Consider the following 18,976-nt stretch of genomic DNA (forward strand, 5'->3'; position numbering starts at 1 on the left):
TTGGTTCAAAAGAATTATTAATTGTGTTATATTTGACTATATTTTAGAGAATAGTTTTTTTATAACGAAAAGGGGAGGACTTGCGAGGGGCTACCAGGTGGTGTGGCTCCTCTCTTTATGCGTAACCTTGAGATGAGAGCTTCTTGCCCACAAAATGTTGGCCAAGACCTTGGGCGGGTTGGCTCTACAGTCCACCTAAGATGATTTGGTCAGCACACAATTTTTTAACAGAGCAAGTTTTTTGTCACTAGACAACTTATCGTTTGTCTAGTCTAGAGATTTGTTAAAGGGTCTTATTGGTGCTCAATAATGTTCTTCGCTGTCTAACAATAATGTTCCATGTTAAATTCAACACAAAATAAACTCATCACACATTTGGCATCACTCTAATTTTGGCAATATAACTTACAAATTACAATGCTTATATATTGGGACTCAAAGAGTCAAAGGCCTCTTTCATGCAAACGAAAGTTAGAAACATGGCAATTAGGATTCTCTCTTCAAAATCCATATTCCTTCGCTCTTTCGTTACTACCCTTAAATTTTCTTCTGGTGCTCTACAACATTCAGACCTACGATTACCACCGTCGCCACCGGATATAGTGAACGATGTTTCCCGAGTTCTAAGCGACCACCGCAATCCCCACGATGACTTGGAACATTCACTCAATACATTTTCAACCCATGTATCAACAACAACAGTCGAACAAGTCCTTAAAAGGTGTAAAAATCTTGGCTTTTCTGCACACAGATTCTTTCTTTGGGCTAAAACAATTCCGGGTTTCCAACACAGTGTTGAGAGCTATCATATTTTGGTTGATGTCTTGGGAAGTAGCAAGCAATTTGCAATCTTGTGGGATCTTCTCATAGATATGAGAGAATCCAAGTGTTGTGAGATTAGTCCTCAGATTTTCCGGATTGTTTTTAGAGCATATAGTAGAGCTAATTTGCCTCGTGATGCCATTAGGGCATTTAATAGAATGGTGGAATTTGGAATCAAGCCTGGGGTTGATGATCTTGATCAGCTTTTGTATACTTTATGCAAAAGGAAGCATGTCAAGCATGCCCATGAATTTTTTGATAAAATCAAAGGTGGGTTTGAGCCAAATGTGAAAACTTTTAGCATTTTGATCAGGGGTTGGGGTGATGTTGGTGATGGAAATCAAGCTCGTAAGGTGTTCGATGAAATGCTTGATACAAAATGCTTGGTTGATGTTCTTGCATACAATAGCTACTTGGAGGCCTTGTGTAAAGGAGGGAATTCTGATGAAGCTTACAAGATTTTTCGAGGCATGCCATCGAATGGAATTGAACCAGATGCTTGTACATACTCAGTCTTCATCAGAGCATACTGTGAAGCTAATGATATTCATTCAGTTTTTCGTGTGCTTGATAGAATGAGAAAGTGTAGTCTCTTGCCTAATGTGTTTACTTACAATTGTATCATTAAGAAACTGTTGAAAAATGAAAAGGTTGAAGAGGCTTATGAACTTTTAGATGAAATGATTGAATATGGTGTTAGACCAGATGCTTGGAGTTACAATGCTCTGCTTGCTTTCCATTGTGATCATAGTGAGGTTAATAGAGCTCTTAAGTTATTATCCAGAATGGAAAATGATAACTGTGTTCCTGATCGTCATAGCTATAATATGGTGCTCAAACTACTGATCAGGATAGGGAGATTCGATCGAATGGCTGCAGTTTGGGAGAATATGTCAGTGAAAGGGTATTATCCTTCTGCTTCAACTTATTCTGTCATGATTCATGGTCTGTGCAAGAAGAAAGGTAAGCTAGAGGAGGCTTGTAAGTATTTTGAGATGATGGTAGATGAAGGAATACCGCCATATTCATCTACCGTCGAGATGTTGAGGAATCGGCTTTTAGGCTTGGGGCTCCTTGAACAGATTGAGATACTTGCTTGTAAAATGGAACGAAGTACTTCTTGCTCAATACAAGAGTTTGCAAATGCCATGAGAGGCAATAGGCCCTTTAAAGCATCAAGAAATGAAGAAAGTGAGTTTGAAAGTGACTGAAGATTATAGGTTTACTTTGTTGTACTGAAGTGTCTTGGATAGGTTTACATGATTCATCGAAACAAATGATACTGCATTTTAAGTTTTAAGCTGTGTTAACAAGTTTGACAGGAAAAACCAATAGTTGTAGTAAACACCCTTGTTGTCAAATGTTGGATTATTTGCTAACAAGAAGAAAAATGGTGTGAAATTTCCAACTACATGATTGATTTTAGTCTCAGCCTTCCTTTGTGTATGTAATTTGGATAATGTTAACATGATCAGTCTTTCTCTGAGATCTTGAAATGAAAGTTGAGATGATTACATCGGTGTAAAATTTTCTTTCTTTGAGACCAAACTTAAACCTGGCATTATTGTGGCCAATGAAGACTATTTTTCATCAAACAAGGATAATGGCATTGGCTGTATTAAAGAGTTTATAGAAATATTCACAGTTGAACCATTATTACTTTTTATTAATCTATTAAATACAATTAATATAATGTCTGAAAAAAAACGCAATATTATATTTTTATTCTCACTATTTATTTAAATATTGAGAATGCTATTTTTTTTTTATACACAATATCACTATTTGACAAGTGCTATAAATAATTAACAATTTTATATATAATTATTAAATTAAAATATATGAGTCTAATTTATTAAAAAAAATTATATATAATTAATATTTAATTACACTAATAAAAATTATAAGTATGATTAATACCTTTAAATAATAAATAAGTAACCACTATTTTCAAAAATAATTTTTTTGATCAATATTCTCATCTTATTTTGTTTTTATTGTTTTGATGGAAAACATTCCAAACTAATTTAATTTCTCCATTTTAAATGACCTTAAAACTACATGTCGTATTTCAAATGGAAACGACATTATTTTGCAGAAAGAGGAAACAGAGAATTGTCGTTTTAGATCTTAAGTCCAACGACTCAAGCGAAGGAAGAAACAAACCATTTCGCAAAGTCGGTGATGCAGAATCCGATCGACTATGGTCCACAACTCATTCCTAAGCCATAGAAATTTTCAGTTTCGTCTCTGAGTTTGAGGAGTTTTCTGTGTGTGATCTGATTGTGAATCTGAGTGTTACCCGAAAATGGTGGTGAGAATATCAGTGAAGCCCACCTTAGGCATAGCGGTAGTTGCTCTCTCTTTTTCCTTCCTCTTGCTTCTCTTCTCGTTCTATTCTCCATCATCTCAAACTTTACTTTCTACAACTTCACAACAACTGTAAGTACTAATTTCGTAATGGGGTTTTTGATTTCTTGATTCAAATCTTACATCTTACTACTGTACATGCATATTTGGTGGATTACAATCCAAGGATAAGAATTGAGTTTTGGATCGTGAGTTCTGCAATATTGTTTTTATTGGGTTTGTTGATTTTATGTGCTGAATCTTTTGAACGCAGAGGAGAAAAGGGTATTTGGAATGTAAGGAGGATGTTTGAATGGAGACCTTGCAAGTGGTGGCTACAAGGACATCTTCCAGGTATTTGAAAATTCTCTTGCTTTTGTTTTTTCAGTTATTTCAAGTGTGCTTTTGTTTGCATATGTTAGAAAAAATGAAGTTTTTCAGCAATTTGCTGTATCTGCGTGACTTTAATTGAAAAGTTGGATTTGTTTTGTTGGGAGATATTTCTGGCATTGTGGGTAATGGACATAATAAATGATTATATGGAATGATAGAAAGGTTGGGGTGGGGTTTGTGATTTAGTTGTTTTGATATTCTGAGTCAATCTTGACTTTCATTGCAGACAATTGCTTTGGTTTTTTTTGTTGTTGAAATGCTGCAGCTCTTCCAGCCAAAAGTAATGGATATATTCGAGTGGATTGCTATGGCGGCCTCAACCAGATGAGAAGAGATGTGAGTGATGGCTGATTAACTTAGTAGAGCAATTTCCAGTTATGTTTTCAAACTTGGTCGAACTTTGTTTCAGCTTTTTTGAGCATGGATGCTATTTGTGATGAGTGCAGTTGTGTGATGGTGTTGGTATCGCCCGTCTTTTGAATGCGACCCTGGTTTTGCCAAAGTTTGAAGTGGCTGCGTACTGGAATGAATCAAGGTAATTTATTTAGAAATTTTTAAGAATATAGTTAGTCTTAGCTCTGCTTGTCTCTACTATCTAACTCTTTATTGCACTTCAGTGGCTTTGCAGATATATTTGATGTTGACCACTTCATTCAACAAATGAATGGCTTCATTAGAGTTGCCAAAGAGTTGCCACCAGAGATTGCATCAAAGGAACCGTTTCATGTAGACTGTAGAAAACGCAAAGGCCAATTTGACTACGTTGAAAGTGTGCTTCCTTCACTGATGGAGCATCAGTATATTTCAATTACACCAGCTATGAGCCAAAGAAGGGACAGGTATAATCATGGTCTATGCCTTTGTGCTGTTTCTGGGTTACTGGTCATAAAAGAACTGAGTTGTCTAGATCTAGAACAAGTTAAACTCGCTGTTGTTGAAACTGTATTATTATGTAAAACAGACCACTAAAAATGTTTGTCTATGGGTACATGAGCATGCAGGTATCCACAGTATGCAAAAGCTGCCCTTTGTCAAGCTTGTTATAATGCACTACGTCTCACAAGATCCATAGAGCAGAAAGCAGCTGAACTTTTAGAAGCTATGCCCAAACCATTTCTCTCACTTCACCTTCGATTTGAACCTGACATGGTTGCTTACAGCCAATGTGAGTATGCTGGCCTGTCCCCTAGTTCACTCAAAGCTATTGAGGAGGCACAGGGAGATAGAAAACCATGGACTGGAGAATTAGCTCAGATCTGGAGAAAACGGGGAAAATGTCCTTTGACACCCAGTGAAACGGCCTTTATACTTCAAGCTCTCAAAATTCCAACGAACACAAACATATATTTGGCAGCAGGAGATGGCCTAATGGAAATTGAAGGATTAACTTCTGTTTACACCAATGTAGTTACCAAGTCTAGTCTTCTTAGTGGTGAAGATTTTAGAAGCATGCATGGGAACACTAAAGCTGCTTTGGATTATTACGTTTCTGTTAACAGCGATTCATACGTAGCAACTTACTTTGGGAACATGGATAAGATGGTTGCAGCAATGAGAGCTTTCAAGGGATTGTATAAGACTCTTTTCTTAAGCAGGAGAGCTTTTGCAGAATTCACTTCCAAGGATTTGAAAGGAGAGGAGTTAAGCCAAGCCTTGTGGGAAGCTCATAGAGATGATTTCGTAATGGGGAAAGGATCTGCTTTGCCTGATTGCTTTTGTGAGTTCAAGTTGTGATTACCAAGTTTTGTTTCATCTCTTGTGAAAAGATTCAAAGAAGATAGCTGTCCGTACGGCTATCATTTACCACTGACAAGGACTGATTAAGATGCTAACCTCTCAATTGTTTTTAGTGATTAATTGTTTGCATTGTCAACGAGATTTTGGTTAAGATGATATATTGTATGATTTATTATTGTATAAATTTAATGCCTACATCTTTTCTTGAAAAGAGGAGCTATTGTATTTATCATATACTTAAAAAAAACAAAATTTGATTTCAGTAAAGAACCTTATCTGTCTCAAACATGGTGCAAAAATCATACTTCTACACGAGCATATAGTTTTACAACTTTCCCATATGTACAGAAAACATTCATAATACAGTACAAGGTAAGAAATTATGAGCAGCATGCTCTTTAAGTAGTCTAGTGAGTCTAATGGAAGCAGTGGTTTTTCTGTAATGGAAAGGTCCATATATCAAAATGTATATACAATTTATGTTAACTTGAAATTGAATCAACTTTTATTAAGATACAGATTTCCTAGTTGTAGAGAGAGACCTTCCTTTTTAAGTCTATTTTTCTATCTTATTGAGATTCTGTGATCTTCCACTTGATCATAGGATTTGGAGTCTTCAACCAAAGACTGCAATATTTTCATAGCCTTAGAAGTTGCTCCTTTTGGCAGGTATTGATCCATCTTAAGTAAGTACCTAACAGCGCCTTCAAGTTCCCGCTCATTGAGAGTACACGGGATCAAATTCCTCCATTCACGTGATCTTTCTTCCTTGCAAATTCCATAGAGCAAGGAGGAAAAAGATACAGAATCCATAAAGAAGCTCTTGCTTTTCATCTTGTCAAGAAGCTGTAAAGCAGTTCTAACCATGTCATGTAGGCAAAGGCAAACCAAAATAGAGTTATATGCAGCAAAATTTCGATCCAATCCATCTGAAATCATTGTTTCGAAAAAATCAAGAAACATTGATTTATGCCTCTGTTCAGATTCCTCTTTTCTCTTCGAAAATTCAGCTAGTCCACAGTTTGTAAAACCATTTACCAGATAATGAAAAGTAACATCATTCGGATTACACTTGTTCTTCAGCATCAGTTCAAAATAGAAGGCTGCTTCTGCAAGCTTACTCTCCTTACAGAAGTTACCAATAAGTATACTGTATGTGATCACATTAGGCTCCAGACCACAAGATTTCATTTCCTTGAAAGTTTTTATGGCTTTGCTGGAAAATCCTTTCTTACAGAACCCATTAATTAAGGAGGTGTATGTGACAACATTCAGCTTGCATTTCCATTTTAACATCAGCCCAAAAATCTTTAATGCACCATCCAAGTCATGCTGTTTCACAAAGCCATCAATGATTGTGGAATAAGAATATTCATCAGGAAATAGGCCTTCCTTTCTCATTTTATTTACACACAATAGCGCATCCGTCATCAGACCAGCTTTACAATAACCCTTAATCATAGCATTGTACCCCACAACACCAGGTTCTATACCCTTTTCAATTGCAAGATCAAAGAGTTTTATTGCATCATTAAGGCTGCCATTTCTAATGAAACCATCCATTAAAGTAGCCAAAACAAACGCATCGGGTTGTATATTTTGATCAAGCATCTCAGCAAGTAACAGCTTGGCAGCAGGAAACCTCCCTTCCTTGCAAAGCCCATTCATCAAAACATTATAAATAGCAGAATCAGGCTGTAGACCTTTATCCATCATTTTCTCTCTAACAGTCAATGCAGTAGAAACTTGTCCTACAACAACAAGTCCATGGATGAGAGCTCCATAAGAGATCAAATCAGGTGTACATCCTTTTCTTGTCATCTCAACTAACAATTCCAAAGCCATAGAGTATTCTCCTTGTTTAAAATAGACATGTAGAAGAGGAGTATAAGTAAATTTACTTGGTACCAAACCTCTCTTTATTGCCTCCTCTAATTGTTGTTTAGCTTTCTGAATCTTTCCTTCTCTGCATGATTCAGTAATAAGAATATTGTAGGTAGTAATATCAGGCTCACATCCACTCTCAATCATTGTCTTCAGAGTCTCCTCAATCTTCACCACCAAACCATGCATATATCTAGCGTTTATAACATTATTATATATTTGGACATTAATATTCAAACCTCTTTCCTTCATCTCCATCAAAAGATGATCAATTTTCATAAAGTTGCCTTCTTTACAAAACCCATTTATGATAGCTCCATAAGTTTCCACCGTAGGAAGAAATCCCTTCAATTTCAACTCCTTGAAAAGTACATTAGCACTCTCTGTATCCCCCTTTCTGCAATAGCCATTAATAAGTGTATTATAAAACACTATATTTGGAACACAACCCTTTCCCCATCTATCCTCCATTAATCTTCTTCCTTCCTCAACTTTCCCTTCTTTACAAAAACCCTTAACCATAATAGCAGTGCTGTAGTTATCCAATGAAAGAGATTCTCTATCACCTCTCTTAGCCATTTCTTCATACACCTTCTGTGCAATATCAACTTTACCAAGTTTTAAGAGCACATTAAGCAATAAATTACAAGCAAAAACACTAGGAATACAATCGTGAACTTTAACAGCTATATAATACAATTCAATGGCTTTATCAACAAACCCAGATTCTACATAAGTGCGTAATAAAACACTCAAAGCATCACGAGTTGGTTTTATTTCTTCCATTTTCATTTGACCCATTACTTCTTCAATCTCGGAAAATACTCTGAACTTGGCCAAAAGCTTCAAAAGGGAAGAATGAGCAAACCCATTTGAGAAACAACAATGGGGTCTTTTCTTAGCCCAATCAAAAAACTTCAAACCCAACTCTACATCGTATAATCGGTCCAAAACAAAATGGGCAACGTCGGCAATTTCGGATTCGGCGAACTGGGTTTGAAGGGATTGTTCCCACTGGTCGTGGGTATTGAGGATATGGATGGTTTCATCCACGAGTTTCTTCAGGTATGATGGAGAAGAACAGGTTTTGGGGTTGTGAAGTGGTTTGATACGAGAAAGAAGAATCTTAGACATGACCATATAACAATAAATTTTGAATGAATTTGAGCTGTATATATAGCTGGCGAGAAAAACAACAATAGATCAGAAAAAACGACATAAATATCGAAAACGACAACAGATCAGGGAAAACGACATAAAAATCGAAAACAACATATCGGGAAAAACGACAACATTTCGGAAAAACGACACCATATCGGGAAACGACATCAGCTCGGGAAAACCACAGAAATATCGAAAAACGACAACAAACGGAGATAGCAGCTGGGGTGAGGAAAACGACAATAGATCAGAAAAACGACATATATATCTAAAAACGACAACAGATGAAGAAAACGACATAAATATCGAAAAACGACAGCATATCGGGAAAAAGGACAACATATCTGAAAAACGACACCATATCCGACAAACGACACCATATCGGGAAACGACAACAGTTCGGAAAAACGACAGAAATATTGAAACACGACAACAAACGGAGAAATCGACAATCAACCTAAAAAGCCCCCCAACTTCTTATTTAATTATTTTTTGTGGATAGATTTTAAAATATTTTAGTTTTTGCTCCTATAAAATTAATAATTTTTTATTTATACCACCATATATTTTTATTTTATTCCCATAAAAAAGATATTTTTTTTTATTTTTATTTCGTGTAATTTTACTTTTATCTCACATAATTTTAGTTTTATCCTTATTAAGTTTATAATTTTTATTTTTATAATCACTATTTTTATTATTATGTCTATAAAGATTATATTTATCATTAATACTCTTAACAGAGAAAAAATATTAAGAAAACATATTATTCTACTTATGTGGTTTCTCGGCAGAATTAGTTTTTGACTAATAAAAACATGCTCAATCAAGAAAATTTGAGCCACTATTAATTACTTTAAAAGTTGAGAGCATTAGATTAAATTGGATACTAATATGGTCAAGATGTTTATGGTGTTGTTACCTTAGCTCGAGATAGTAATAGAAAGTTGATTGGGACTTTTGTGTTATCTAAGTCGGGGTATATCTCTGTCCTTACTGAAATTATTCACATCAAAAAAGCATTAAGCTGGATTAAAAGGAAGAGATGACAAGATATTTTGCTGTGGAAACTGAGTGGCTTTGCATAGCTCATTTCAAATGCCTTCCTCGTTTGGCTTTCTGGATTTATCATTGTAAGTATTAATTATATAAGATTATTTCACAATTACACAAAAACAACAAAAAAATTATAAAATTTCATTTTACGAAATTTTAAATATTTTTACGATTTTTTTGATTTTATTTACAAAAAATACGGTCTTTTTATGTTGTACTCTTGTTAATTTATTGTTATCTGTATGTTATTTTTTGTTGTTTTAATGTTATTTTCATGTTACTTTTATCTAATTTTCTTATTGTTTTCGTGTTATTTATGTAAAAAACTATAAAAATGTAAAAAAAAAATTAAACATAAAAATGTAATTTTTTTTACAAAAAATTATGCCTTATGCAATTATCCCTAATTCTTAAAGTTTTTATGTTTTGTCAAATGATCTGCTACCATAATAATCAGGCTCCTAAAAATAACATAAAATGTTTTAAAAGAATAATTAAAAATATATATTAAGAATAAATTTCAAACACTGTATAGTAATAACTCACGAAATTTCTCTTCTTTTCTTGTACATGGTAAGTAACATCGAGATTATGCAAGTCATAATCTATGCAAATTTGGAAAATAGGAGTAGTTTTCCCAAGTGTAGCAGTAGACAGTAGTAGACAATTCCATTCAAATTTAAGATTACACACAAGCTGATAGCTTGATATTGTCTGCTCTAGACAAGTGTAGCTTGATATTGTCTCTTCTGAAAATGTAAGTTTCTTCAAATCTCATACCACCTGAAACTGGGACCACTGGAACATCTTTTGTTTTCAATACAAGCAGGAATAAACCCGCCAACTCGACTGTTGTTTCCGCACCCCAACCAGGCTTGCTTCCCAAATAACAGCTATCGATCAATGTTCGAGAAATGATAACTTCAAAGTGGAGCTGTATATGCATGAAAACTTCATATAGTCAATGGATGAAACTCCATTTTTAGATCTTATTATGCATGAAACTCATCAGCTTAAACTCCAATGAAAATAAATGCATCTACCAATTTTCATATTGAATTAGAGAGAACAATAAATAAATCTAACCTACAACTACAACTACAAGTACAGCAAAAGAATTATTTACCATTATGACTTGGTAGTTGTAACTTGGTCGATCCTTCTGTTTTTCACCACCAAAGCTGAAACAGAACAAAGCATGTAAGATACCAGAAACTAACTACCACCATAAAATAAACAAACCTGTAATGGAAAGAAAATGTCATTAATATATCAGGAATTAATTGATGTCTAAGATCAGATAATTTTCTTTAATCAAATAAGACAAATAATTATGCACACAGCATAACCTTACCTAGGAATGAACAAACCAGGATTAAGATTTTTTCATGAAGTGGCCATGATGCTGAGTTCTGTTGCATGTGGATTAAAGGAGAATAACTACTGAGCCTGGTCAGGATCATGACACGGAAATGCATTATAAATTAAATAATAAAAAGTACAATTTTACAGGATTAGGTAGCTACAGCACTCTACTGCAGTATACCATAGAGAGCAAAGAGATGATAAGGAAATAAAACTTGTAGGAAATTGTTCATCATATGAGCTGCATGAAACACAATGAATGGAAAGAGTAAGTTATTGCAGAAAGAACAATTTCTATTGCGAAATCTCATTTAGTGACAAACTTTATTGTGGTGTTACAACAAATTCACTAAGGAAAAAAAAAAAAGCCTGCCCTTCCTGTGATATTTCCAGAAAGTTCATATCCAAATGGTTAAAAAATTTACAAATAAAAATGGGGGAAAAAAAATACCAGCTCCTGTTGAGCTTCCCGGGTTACATCAAAAAAAGAAATTTCTCTTCAAAAGTCTTCTATCTAATTCAATGCTTGGACAAAACAGAACGAAGAGCACCTAATTGTTTTGAAGAAAACTGAGGTACCCTTTTCTGAGCTAATGTAATAATTGCCTTAGCCTTACCAAGCTGCCCATTCTTCTTAAGGCCTTCAACCAAGGCATGGATAGTAAGCACATTTGGAAACCAATTCTTTTGCATGCAGTCTTTGCACATCGTATAAGCTAAACCAAAATCTCCTTCTTTACAAAGATAATGAATCATAGTCTGATAAATTTTTATGTTGGGTTTAAATCCCTTGGAATGTAAAGCAGAATAAACCCTTTTAGCCATTTCCATGTACCCAGCTAAGCAAAACCCTTTGATCACCAAATTATAGGTAACCTCGTCCGGTGCAATGCCAATATTCGGCATCAAACTCATCACTCTATTGGCTTCCCATGCTCTTCTCTTATTAACCAGATACTGAATTCTAACATTAAACGTTGCAATATTAGGCATACACCTCCTTAGCACCATAAGGTTCCACAAACCATTGCCAATCTCATACCTATTATACTTATAAAAAGCTGACATCAATGTTGTATATGTGATAACATCAGGCTGTATCCCCACCTTTCCCATCTCCACCATTATCAAATATGCTTTATCCAAAATACACATCTCACAATAAGCTTTAATAACAATGTTAATAGAAAACACATCCAACAAAATACCAAACCTCAATGGCACCTCTCTAAGAAAATCCTCAATTGCTCTTAAATCATGAGACTGTGTCAAAACCTTAAGTGCAGCATTAAAAGATTTAACAGTTCTCCTACAACCATACAAATGCATATCATAAAAAGTATCAATAGCATTTTTGGTCATACCAGCCTTACCATACAACATTATAATCCTCACAATGAACCCTTCACGCCGGCCCTGAGGAAGAGTCTTCTGATGCTCCAGCAAATGCTCTATATAGTCAAAACGCCGTGCCCCAGCTAACCGAGATACCATATCTTCAAATATAAACCGATTTTCAATAACAATCCTATTATGGGCATTAGCCTTAAACAACTGAAATAGCTTATCTGGGTCTCTCTCAGCTTTGAGCTTAACAAGAGCAGGTTCTTCTAAGTCTTTCAAATTAAAAACCTTACTGGACGCAACAACAGCAGCAGCAGCAGCAGTAGATGAACACTCACTTGATCCTACGGCGGAGGCGGCGGCATGGCAAAACCTGCGAATAGGTCGCAGAGAGAGCATGTTCTAGGAATCCCCTCAAATTGAAACATAACCCCTCATCGAAATTTAGATCCTAAACCCAAACATTTAGATGAAAACACCATCACCACACATCAAAAATCACAAAACCCAGAAGAATTAGACAAAAATGAGCATCCGAAACATATGAATCTCAGTAGATTTTTTTCCCTTTCCCAAATTGGGATATGCCCGTTACCATTAGCTATATTAAGGTGAAAGCAGAAACCATAGAAACAAAATTGGCTACACACATTTCAGAAGAAGATATAGATCAACCCAGTTGTGACTGTAAAGCTGGTTTTTTCTCGTTGGAACGGTGGAGAAGGTGAAGGTGAAAAACCACTTAGAAATGAAAGATGGAAAGAATGAAGATTGGATGGGAAATAGGGAGTGGAGTATTGAACCGGAGCAAGAGAATCTGGGTAGGGGTTTTGGGGGGTTTTGGTTTTGGTTTTAGGTTTGGTTAATCGTTCTTTGTGGACTGTGATTGTGAAGAGTGGAAGGGTGTATGGTATGTAAGCGTGGACCCCTCAGATAATCGATAGTGATTGGTTGGAATATTAAGGAGTCCACGCTGCGTAACATTCTATTCTAATAGGTTATTCATTTCATAGCCGCTCAAAACAAATTTTACCATTCAAGTAACTAATTTTTTGTTTTAATGTTTTTCTTTTCTTTTTCATAATGATTGAGAAATTATTACTATTAGTTTTCTTTTTGCTAAAAAAATAATATTAGTTTTCAGTGGTATGTAACATTTACATTTCTTTAAAAAAAAATTGATTCTCCTCCTTTAAATAAATAACAAGTTTAATCCTAAAATTCATGTTATTATATAATAAAAAATTATTAATGTTTTTTTAACAAATATAATTTTTAAAATTAATTTACAATGCTTAAATTGAAAAAGGGAGTCAAAGAAGCTCTCAGATGGATTAAAAGTAAGAATTAGTATGATGTTGAGGTTGAGACTGATAGCATGCTCACTATGCAAGGCATTCGTAGTAATCAATCCTTAAATTCTATTTATCATGACTGTCAAGTTTTATTCTCTTCTCTAAATAATGTTAAGCTTTGTTTTATCAGACGATCAGCAAACTGAGTTGTCCATGTCGTTGCTAGGCACTCTTGTTTTCTCTCTGGTCATAGCATTTTTGAGTATAATGCTTGGGACGAGTTAATCTCCCTTTTGTATTCTGAATGCTAAATATTCAATGAAGTTACTATTTCATTTTTAAAAAAAAAAAAAAATAGATTATTTACGCCAACCAAAAAAAAAAAACATATATTTTAAATGAGGGTAGTTTAATTTTTATTTACTTTTCTTTTTCCTAAATGAAAAGACTAAGAACATGTTATGGTGAAAAATATAGTAAAGTTCCCTTAAAAATATTATTCCAAGTACTCTTTCCAAGTTAAATGGTGTTTGGTACTGAAAATTATAACCAAGTTTATTGCAAAGATTAAATTAACACCAAAATAATTGGGGTTGACAATGCTCCATCATAGGTAGACACGAAACACATCAGATTTTTCTGTAAATACTAGGCTTAGGAAGATCCAAGTGGATAAATACAGTGGCAGCCGTTAACCACTTTGTAAAAGTTATTAAGCAAAACCAACGTACCAGATTATATGAAGCAAAACCCCTCTTTTTCTTGATAAGGACCAAGTTATAAGTAACACGATAAACCATTTACTAACCCAAGTTATAATATGTGAGGCTTCTGATCTGATTAAATAAGAATCCAACAACAGGCAATAGGGGGAAACTAACAGAACTAGAAACATCTACCAACATTTGTGCTATTATATCTCTAAATCAACCTGGGTGGTTAACAAAAGACAGTAATAATCTAAAACTCGAGTTACCCCAGGCCAGGCCATGGTCTGGTAAAATTACTTGGCTTGACCCACGCCAAGAAATTGCTTCATTTAGTCCTTTGAAGTTATAACAAGCAACCCTAAAGCGCCGATGAGAATGTACTGCATAAAAAAGAAACACAGAACGGTAAATTTTATCTCGTTTCATTCACATCAGGAGTATGGGGATGGTAAGGAACAAAGGACAATGAAATCTAACCTTGATAATGGGTTTTTCGGTCATAATAATAGTTACCCAGCCAACATAAGGTAAGAACCTGTAATTGAAAACAAAATGGATCAGAGAAATTTCAAGCAAATCAAAACTTATTCGACCATGTATGAAGGAAAATCTAAACAAATTCATGGCCAGGAATAAAGTTTATAATCAGAGTATGCAACATCATTTGTTGAACAAGATATGGTCATTGACAACCTGTAATATGGAACCCATTTGTTCAAACATGATGTTGTCATTACAAAAAGAAATTTCAAGATTTTAATAAAACTTAAAATCCAAAGTTCAATGTACTGCAATTATCACTAGTGTATGCAACCAAACAGTCAAAATGAGAAAAAACTTCTAAATTGTAGGTGATCACAATTGTGTCTGGATTACATATTTGAGTTCCCACAAAAAGACACTGAAGCAAAACATTTGACTTTTAATATAGAGAGATGTTGGGGACTAGGGTTAATGCTGGAGATCTTACCCTACAGCTCTGCCCATGATATGGTGCCGCTGAAGCCAGAGTTGGCCATGAGCATACAAAAGCCTGTCATCCCCATAATTATTATCTCCTGAGAAACAAAACAAAGAACAGAGGGTTAACATTAAGTATATCAGTGATTAGTATAGCCTCAGTGATTAGTATAGCACCGGTATTCTCTACACAAAGTACAGGTACTATACAATGTGTGCTTGTTTGGGTGTTGTGTATATCATTTCAGAAATTGAAGTAATTTGCACCTTTTGTTAGGACATCAACTTCTCCAGTATCTTTTCGCTCGTGAACCTACAAATATACTTAAAGATTCTCAGAACACAAAATAAGGGGCATTAGCTCAAGTAACTGCATAAAAAAAAGTTACCTTGATGACACGATGCACAATTGGAATTTCACGGCCCTGGAAATATACATAAAAATAATGAGAACAATTACCACTTACAGAAATACATAATTCTATAATTAAAGGGCAACATAATAACACACAACAAGAAAATTCCATAGAAGACCGATTAACAGTGATAGACACGCTATATTTCTCTAAAATAATGCATCTTCACCAAGAATACATAACATAGCACAATAGAGATTAGACATTGAGAGCAGATACAGATATGAATTGATAGAAACAAAACAAACCACTTACATCAACATTAAAAACAACAATCTCCCCTGCACGAATAGGTTCCTTACTCATGTGTAAGAACAAAATGTCCCCCTGCATAGGATACCAGCGACTATCATCAGTAGGCAATATTAAGAAACATAATAAATCAATTCATGATGTCCAACAAGTAAATACCATTCTACATAATGTTTACAGATAAACATGTTATACAATATACAGTAACCTCGAAAGATTCATGCACTAAATCATCATACCCTCTTGAAGCCCGGTTCCATGCTTCCAGACAGAACAACTACAACAGGTGATTCACTGCCGGTCATGCACATCAATGCCTTCCATATTATAAGCGCAGAAGTAACGATCAAGCCTGTACAAGAAAGCAACTAATAACAATCATTTAAAGTATTTTGCATAAAATGTAAATAGTAAGGCAAGATATAGATGACTACTCTCCACAACAAAATTCTTTTCACTATAAATACAAACGGAGAAACCCAATTAGACCAAAGTTTTAGAGTTCATAATATCTTTTGAAGTTAGAGGCAGGCTATCAAAACTGAATTTCAAGTAAAACTAACTTTATACTCAATATGAATAATCAAAGTAAGCGACCACAGACATTAAAGAACATCTATGAACAATGTCCCTATGAAATAAACAGTTGTTGGAAATTGTAGATTGTTCAATAAATGTAGAACCCATTACAGAAAACAATCTTTGATTTAACTTCTGCTACAATTTTTTTGGGAACACAATTCACCAAATTTTCAATCATCATATAATTAAACCCCAATCTTTTCAATTGAATTATTGAAACGATTAAAAAAATAGCAAAAACGATAATATGAAAGAGGGTGTGAAAATAATGATAAGTATCAAAAAGGATCAATCTTCGAAAAATCAAAAGGAAAATAAAAGAATTGTATAAGGTCCGGGTGTGGACAGAGCTTTATGAAACGAAAATGTCAAAATATCTGATCAAAAACCTTTATTTACTGAGAAGCCAAACAAAAGAGAGAAAATAAAAGAAGGGGGTGAGGGTGACGAACCAAGACTGACTGTCTGAGTGAGGAGCTGGCGGATCTGAATGGACTTGATTGAGTCGATTGAATCGGCAATCCAACCCATTTTTCTTGGGAAAATTTTCTCGGCCTTCGTCTTCTTCTAAACTCCAGGGCCGTTTCGCATGCGTCCGTTTCACTGTAAATCGTGTTTTTTTTTTGGCCAATATTCTTTAAATTATGGAAACATAAATAATTTTAAAATATAATTTTTTTTTTTTTTATAAAAAAAAAAAAAAGTTTTTACTATTATTATAAATCAACAATGATTTACAACAACAGCAAAAATAAAGATAAGAAATTTCTCTCATCTAATAAAAATTTTGATCCAACTTCTAAAGATTTTGATCCAAACTCTAAAACATATTTTGCTAAATCATGAGAAGCTTGATTAACATTCTTCCTTACATGAGAAACAACAACTTCAAGGAAAAAGGATAAAAGACAACGAACATCAAATATTAAATTCGAGAAACAAGATACATCCTTTGATGTAAAGTTCAAAGCATCAGAGACGCTCAATGCATCCATTTCAATATGTGTAATTTGCAATTGCTTCCAAAACACCCAATTAAGGCTATGAAAAAGGGCTTTAGCTTCAATTTCATCAGATTGAAACACAATCTTGTATTGGCTTTGAAAGAGCAGCGATCACATGACCATTATGATCTTAAACAATCGCACCAACACCCAGTATTTTTTATGCAAAGTTTAAGGCAACATCTATATTTAGTTTAAGCCCCCTGTTATTTGGAGGCTTCCAAGATGTTTCTTCTGTTATATTACTGGTGGCAGTTCTTGTTATATGCACAGAAGCAGAAATAATCACAGAATGTCCTTTTTGGATGCGGTTAGAAACTGAGTGAAACTTTTCCATGTAATTCATAGCACAAGCATAAATACGGGCACCATTAGTTCTATTTCCACTGTGAACAACTTTGTTTCTTTCCGTCCATATCACCCACATGACATAGATGATAAGTTCCAATTTAGCATAGGAATGTAATGTGGAAAGATGGACTATGTAATCACCATTATACATAGTGTTGAGATTTTTGATAATTAATAGTGAAATTTGAATTTTTTTAAGCTGACTTTGCTTGTGAACAACAGAAAATAGCATGCCCAATTGATTCTTAAGCATTTGTGCATATTGAGCAAGCTATCGAGTCGATGACTTTTCTTCGGTGAAGGATTGACGTTGTTGAAATGGCATTGTGCAGTGCTTTCCATGCGAAAATTTTAATTTTTAAAGGTAGATTTATACTCCAAAAAGCTTTTAACCAATTCTTGGGATTGTTCGAAGAGAAAGATTGTTGTTATTCCTCTAAACTTGCAGCCAAATAGAAACCTGATTTGATAGTATAAATTCTAAATGTGTTGCCAAATTACTTTGTCATTAAACAAATGCAAAAACTTTAAAAAGGCTATAAATATTATTTATTTAAAATAGAAAGCTATATTAGGTTTTAAAAAACCAAATTAAGCTAAAACTTATAAAGGAAAATATATTTACATCAAAAAATAAAACCTTAAAATTAAGTTTACCCTATTTTATTTTTTATAACTATACCCTCCATTGCCTATTTGAAAAAGAAAGTGTACCCCAAGTTTTTTTTTTTATACCACCATTAACTTTAACAAATACTCTACCTCCAAGTGTGTAAATATTCATCCGATTTAATTATAACTGATCGATTCAATTACAATACATCAAATAGAATTGGATATCCAATTATAATTTGAATATATCAAATATAAATTCTAAAAGTCTAATTGAATCAGATCAATTGTTAGATGGAACATCCGAATCCAATCCAATAAAAACCAAACTAAATCGATTCAATTGTTATTCAATTGTCATTGCATTATATTTATAAGTTTTTAAAATATATTAAGAAAATATATTAAAATATATTAATAAATATATTAAGAAAATATAATAAAATGATTAATCTTTGATTTGTGAAAGATACACATCAAATATATTAAAATGATTCATTACACAATCAATATAATTTCTCTTGTGTATATTTAGACCATCTCTAATGGTTACATCAATTTGATATAAATAAATATTTCATGATAACTAATGGTTACCATCTCTTGTGTAATATAAAATCTTTTATTTTTAGTGTAATAACTCTAAAAATTCACACCAAATGTCCCACTAAATAAATATATTT

General features: G+C 33.9%; 5 protein-coding genes across 8 annotated transcripts; 2 read left to right on the forward strand and 3 right to left on the reverse strand.

The window, feature by feature from the left end:
* The first annotated feature begins 12 nt into the window (after positions 1 to 12).
* LOC133039192 (pentatricopeptide repeat-containing protein At1g52640, mitochondrial) lies at positions 13 to 2,349 on the forward strand. The gene has a single exon (XM_061118027.1). It carries the CDS (start codon positions 459 to 461, stop codon positions 2,031 to 2,033), a length of 1,575 nt encoding a protein of 524 aa, XP_060974010.1. The 5' UTR covers positions 13 to 458; the 3' UTR covers positions 2,034 to 2,349.
* A 579-nt stretch (positions 2,350 to 2,928) lies between these two features.
* On the forward strand, positions 2,929 to 5,587 carry LOC133039202 (O-fucosyltransferase 13). 2 transcript variants are annotated; one of them, XM_061118040.1, is made up of 6 exons: positions 2,929 to 3,264; positions 3,446 to 3,525; positions 3,830 to 3,900; positions 4,011 to 4,099; positions 4,182 to 4,403; positions 4,566 to 5,587. In XM_061118040.1, exons 1-6 carry the CDS (start codon positions 3,131 to 3,133, stop codon positions 5,296 to 5,298), a joined length of 1,329 nt encoding a protein of 442 aa, XP_060974023.1. In that variant the 5' UTR covers positions 2,929 to 3,130; the 3' UTR covers positions 5,299 to 5,587. The 2 variants fall into 2 exon arrangements, with proteins under 2 accessions (XP_060974023.1, XP_060974025.1); XM_061118042.1 differs by lacking the exon at positions 2,929 to 3,264 and having other exon boundaries at positions 3,443 to 3,525; positions 3,791 to 3,900.
* Positions 5,588 to 5,733: 146 nt separating this feature from the next.
* On the reverse strand, positions 5,734 to 8,344 carry LOC133039201 (pentatricopeptide repeat-containing protein At1g52620). Its single transcript, XM_061118037.1, has one exon. It carries the CDS (start codon positions 8,323 to 8,325, stop codon positions 5,866 to 5,868), a length of 2,460 nt encoding a protein of 819 aa, XP_060974020.1. The 5' UTR covers positions 8,326 to 8,344; the 3' UTR covers positions 5,734 to 5,865.
* Positions 8,345 to 9,934: 1,590 nt separating this feature from the next.
* LOC133039206 (pentatricopeptide repeat-containing protein At1g80150, mitochondrial) lies at positions 9,935 to 13,199 on the reverse strand. Of its 3 annotated transcripts, XM_061118048.1 has the most exons (5): positions 11,219 to 13,199; positions 10,949 to 11,008; positions 10,757 to 10,851; positions 10,529 to 10,583; positions 9,935 to 10,336 (listed from the first exon to the last, which is right to left on the reverse strand). In XM_061118048.1, the coding sequence occupies exon 1, from the start codon at positions 12,508 to 12,510 to the stop codon at positions 11,287 to 11,289; it is 1,224 nt and encodes a 407-aa protein (XP_060974031.1). In that variant the 5' UTR covers positions 12,511 to 13,199; the 3' UTR covers positions 9,935 to 10,336; positions 10,529 to 10,583; positions 10,757 to 10,851; positions 10,949 to 11,008; positions 11,219 to 11,286. The 3 variants fall into 3 exon arrangements, with proteins under 3 accessions (XP_060974031.1, XP_060974029.1, XP_060974026.1); XM_061118046.1 differs by lacking the exon at positions 10,949 to 11,008; XM_061118043.1 differs by having other exon boundaries at positions 10,757 to 11,008.
* A 947-nt stretch (positions 13,200 to 14,146) lies between these two features.
* On the reverse strand, positions 14,147 to 17,010 carry LOC133039218 (uncharacterized). The gene is made up of 8 exons (XM_061118058.1): positions 16,779 to 17,010; positions 15,984 to 16,096; positions 15,748 to 15,819; positions 15,466 to 15,501; positions 15,344 to 15,389; positions 15,087 to 15,174; positions 14,594 to 14,651; positions 14,147 to 14,496 (listed from the first exon to the last, which is right to left on the reverse strand). Exons 1-8 carry the CDS (start codon positions 16,855 to 16,857, stop codon positions 14,446 to 14,448), a joined length of 543 nt encoding a protein of 180 aa, XP_060974041.1. The 5' UTR covers positions 16,858 to 17,010; the 3' UTR covers positions 14,147 to 14,445.
* Between the last annotated feature and the right edge of the window lie 1,966 nt (positions 17,011 to 18,976).

Source organism: Cannabis sativa, chromosome 1 (assembly GCF_029168945.1).
Source record: "Cannabis sativa cultivar Pink pepper isolate KNU-18-1 chromosome 1, ASM2916894v1, whole genome shotgun sequence".
Lineage (NCBI taxonomy): Eukaryota > Viridiplantae > Streptophyta > Magnoliopsida > Rosales > Cannabaceae > Cannabis > Cannabis sativa.